The 3,705-nt window shown below is 45.2% G+C and overlaps 1 gene segment (V, D, J or C); it reads right to left on the reverse strand.

Moving 5' to 3' along the window:
• Positions 1-2,014: 2,014 nt before the first annotated feature.
• LOC147118387 (T cell receptor alpha variable 9-1-like) lies at positions 2,015-2,558 on the reverse strand. The segment is given in 2 exon segments: positions 2,015-2,406; positions 2,513-2,558. Coding segments are annotated over 2 exon segments (438 nt in total).
• Positions 2,559-3,705: the final 1,147 nt, after the last annotated feature.

A 3,705-nucleotide genomic window follows, 5' to 3' on the forward strand; every position in this document is an offset into this window, starting at 1 on the left:
ATTATAAGTAATATAATAAGGGTGACGGAATACATTGTAAGTATAGAGACACACAGTTAAAAGACTCTCTGTGTTAGCGACACCTGCAAGAGGAAGTTTGTGTAACTTGTGAACTTACCGGTTAATAGAGCTGCAGCTGTGGCGACTGAGAAAATGTCACACCTAACATGTTTGCAGCGAGTTGACGGCGGATTTGAACAGAACGGTTTGAACCTGTAATTGTTTTAGTCAAGAGCTTGGAAGATATTGAGCAATATCAGGTCTCTCTGCCGATTGGTTCATTCCTGACAGAGTCAACAAGTGACTCAGGGGGTCCGTTGTTCTCCAATTCATCCAGTCGGCATACGTGTCCTTTTCTCACCAATTCGTCCAATCAGTACACAGCTCCTTTGTTCTCCAATTTATGACGTCACAGCGGGGAGCGGGGAACGGAGTGAAATTGTTCTCATCACAACAGAGATCAGGAGTGGGATTAAACCTAATGTCGGCCCTTTAACAGGGGCAGTACGTGCGGTGGGGGCAGTGAAGGGAAATGGTTATGTATAAGTACCGGAGGGGCCCGTTAAAAGAGCTGCTCACTGACCATGAGAACTACCCACAGTCGATATAAATGGGGATATTACATAGAATTACTGCAAAGAAACAGGCCATTCGGCCAAACACGTCGTAATAATTGAGTTTCAATTCTATTATCTGATCACAATCCAGGTCCCAGATCTGATTCAGTGAGAGGAGGTAAGAGTCCTTTGCTGGTTTATGTACGGACTGACTGCGCCCCTGTAACAGTGTGGGGCGCACAGCGCACAGAAATACACGGCAGAGTCAGAGACAGGAGGCCCGGAGACATTTAAAGGAGCCGTTTTCTTGTCTTCGTCCAAATCACAGAGAACCTGTCTGGGGTATCTGGAGACTTGTCTCCGGACACCGAACTATATCGCTTTAGTAAATATCTGGGAGCTTCCCCAGGATTCTGGCTGTACCAGAAGAGAGTTGAACGCTGCCGAGTAACTGCAGTTCAGTATATTGGGTTGTCCTTCCTGAGCCATTCATTCAGGCGGATCCTGCGACACCGAGTCTTTGCCACTCGTTCCTCAAACAAAATAAAGAATGTGTCAAAAGGCTGGACCATTTAAACATAGACTCACCGGGCAGCATGATCATTATTACCAATAAGGAACATGGGGAGAACATGGTGTCTGGTTCAGGTTGCGATGGAAAATAACAATGTTTGAAATATGTTGACACTTCTAGTCTGATATTGAAGAGTAAATTCAGATCAGGGGCAGATTTAACTGAGGGGCGTTTCCCAAGGAGAGGATTGGCTGATCTCTCAGAACTGACGCCAGCTGAGCGCCAATCAGTGTTAGTTGTGGATCAATTGCTGATGACTCCCTACAAGCCCTATCCTTGCCAAGCTATGAGAGTGTCAGTGACTCTCTGTCTCTCTCTCTCTCTCTGTCTCTCTGTCTCTCACTCTCTGTCTGCCTAGCTCTCTGTCTCTGTCTCTCTCTTTCTCTCTCTCTCTTTCTGCCTCGGTGTCACTCGCTCTGTTTAGCTCGGTGTCTTTCTCTGTTTTTAACTCGGTGTCTTCCTTTCCCTCTCTCTCTCACTCTCTCTCTCATTAAGGTGAAAAGAGAAACATAATCTAAATCAATTCAATCCTCGGCAACATTCACTTTCCACCACAGTCAATGAGCCCCATTACTAGTCGAAGCCTCAGGACTAAGAGGGACATGATAAGTGGAGAGCCCTCGGCGCCGGTGAGATATATTTTATAATGTGACCTGGCGGATCCTCACCACACCCAGGACATTCACTTCTAGAGATCGATCCTGTTATTTTTCCCAGAGTCAGGTATGAGCTAACACTGGGGCTGGAAATGTCTGAATTTGATCGTGGGTTAAAATGGTTGAGAAATTCCATTTATCCCAACACTGACAGCAATAAATTTGCTGGAACCCGATCGGATCAGGTTGTATTTTCCCATTCATTTGCTCTATAACCTCTCGGAGAGTCAATCACCGATATTTTCCAGGCGTCGATCCTTGATGCCGACCTGTTTTTGTATGAGGACCGAGGGAACCTTATTCACTGTGGCTCTCAGGGCACAGTAATACACGGCGCTGTCTGTGACCTTCAAGCCTTTCATGGATAAGTGAAAAGTGCCTTGTGTCCAGTTGAGATTTCTGCTGAAATGTTCAAAGCCCAGAGCCGTCTTTTTATTCCCATAATTAGCAGCTCTGAGCAGATAATGAGGGGCTGGGTGGGGATACTGGCGATCCCAGAAGAGGTTATAGAATGTAGCTAATCCCGATACAGAGTAACTGCAGGTTATTGCTGAATCTTCACCCTCTTCTGATCTGACTCCTTGTTCTGACTGGGCCACCGAGTCCCCGTTACTGATCTCTGAAAAAAAACAGCAGGCACACAGCGGGTTAGACCGAGCAACAGAAAGACAATACATTGTATGAGACTTGAGGAATATTGCAGGAATGTTCCAATAATCACCGACCTGTGATCAGGAAAATAACCAGAGTCAGGAAGAGTTTCACCTCCATGGTTGCAGTCTGAACTCCACAAGCAAGAGACTTTGATTATTGCCTGTACTGAAATAGATGAAACTGAAACAACGCGGGGATCTTATCAGATCCACTGGAATTTCTTCTCCCCGCCCATTGTTAATTCTCTAAATAGCCACTTCCAGCAGATGCGAATCATTGGCCCAGAAAGCCTCCGATCTGCACTTACCTAGCGCACCGGCCGTTGTGCTCTCGGCGCGTGTGGAATTCCGTTTTATTGAGGAGCACTCCCGGGCAGCGTCTGACGTCACGCCGCCCAGGAGTGCAGCCTGCGCGGAGCGTCCAGCGCGGAGTGTCAGGGAGACCCGCCCTGTGAGGTCGTATTAGCATAGGACACGCCCCCAATTTTTTTCAGAAGCTCCAAAGCCTTAGTGCATACAGAAACAGCATGGTGAGTAGGTAATTTGATTCTTATGAATCCTTTGCTAATTTTAGAAAATTTCAAATACTTTTACATGAATTGGAAGAATGTTAAATAGTTTTAAAGAGATTTGAAGCAATTTAAAGAGTTTTAAATGCCCTGAAAGCATTTTTTTTCATTCATTTTATTTAATTAGCAAAGTGAAATGGCTGGAATGAGCACAATTCACATCATTAAAAAAACTCAGAATTTCACTGACGATGACCTCAGCAATTTCCTGGAAGAGGTGGAGGCGAAGCGCCTGCGCATCATTGGGAATGATAAGTCCAGGGTGCCGCGAAAAGGCCAGATGATAGCTTGGTCAGAAGTTGCCCAGGCTGTCAGCGCAAACTCCACCATTCCATGTACAGCAGAACAATGCCGCAAGAAATTTAGCGATTTATTGCGAACTGGCACGGTTTGTACAGTTATTAGAAAAGTCAACTGTCACATTTCTTTAAATTTAACTGAACTAGTTTCTAATAGCTATTCAATGCATGTAGTATAGAAAAGTGAGTTCTTGGTCCAGTCACCTGAAGTTGCAATAAAATGTTATGGTTTGGGGCCAGCTCAGGGTCATCTATTGTGCGCTTATCTTGATTCCACTGGTTTGAGCTGCAAAAATTCAATTCGTGAGTGAAAAAAAACCCTGTCTGCAAAGCATGTTGTGTCCCTGTCTCAAATGCAGGGGGGTGTTTCATATTTTCTGTTTTCATTTTAGAGTAA

This window comes from Somniosus microcephalus, chromosome 4 (assembly GCF_052327205.1).
Source record: "Somniosus microcephalus isolate GS21.2 chromosome 4, FLI_Smic_1.0, whole genome shotgun sequence".
In the NCBI taxonomy this organism is placed as follows: domain Eukaryota; kingdom Metazoa; phylum Chordata; class Chondrichthyes; order Squaliformes; family Somniosidae; genus Somniosus; species Somniosus microcephalus.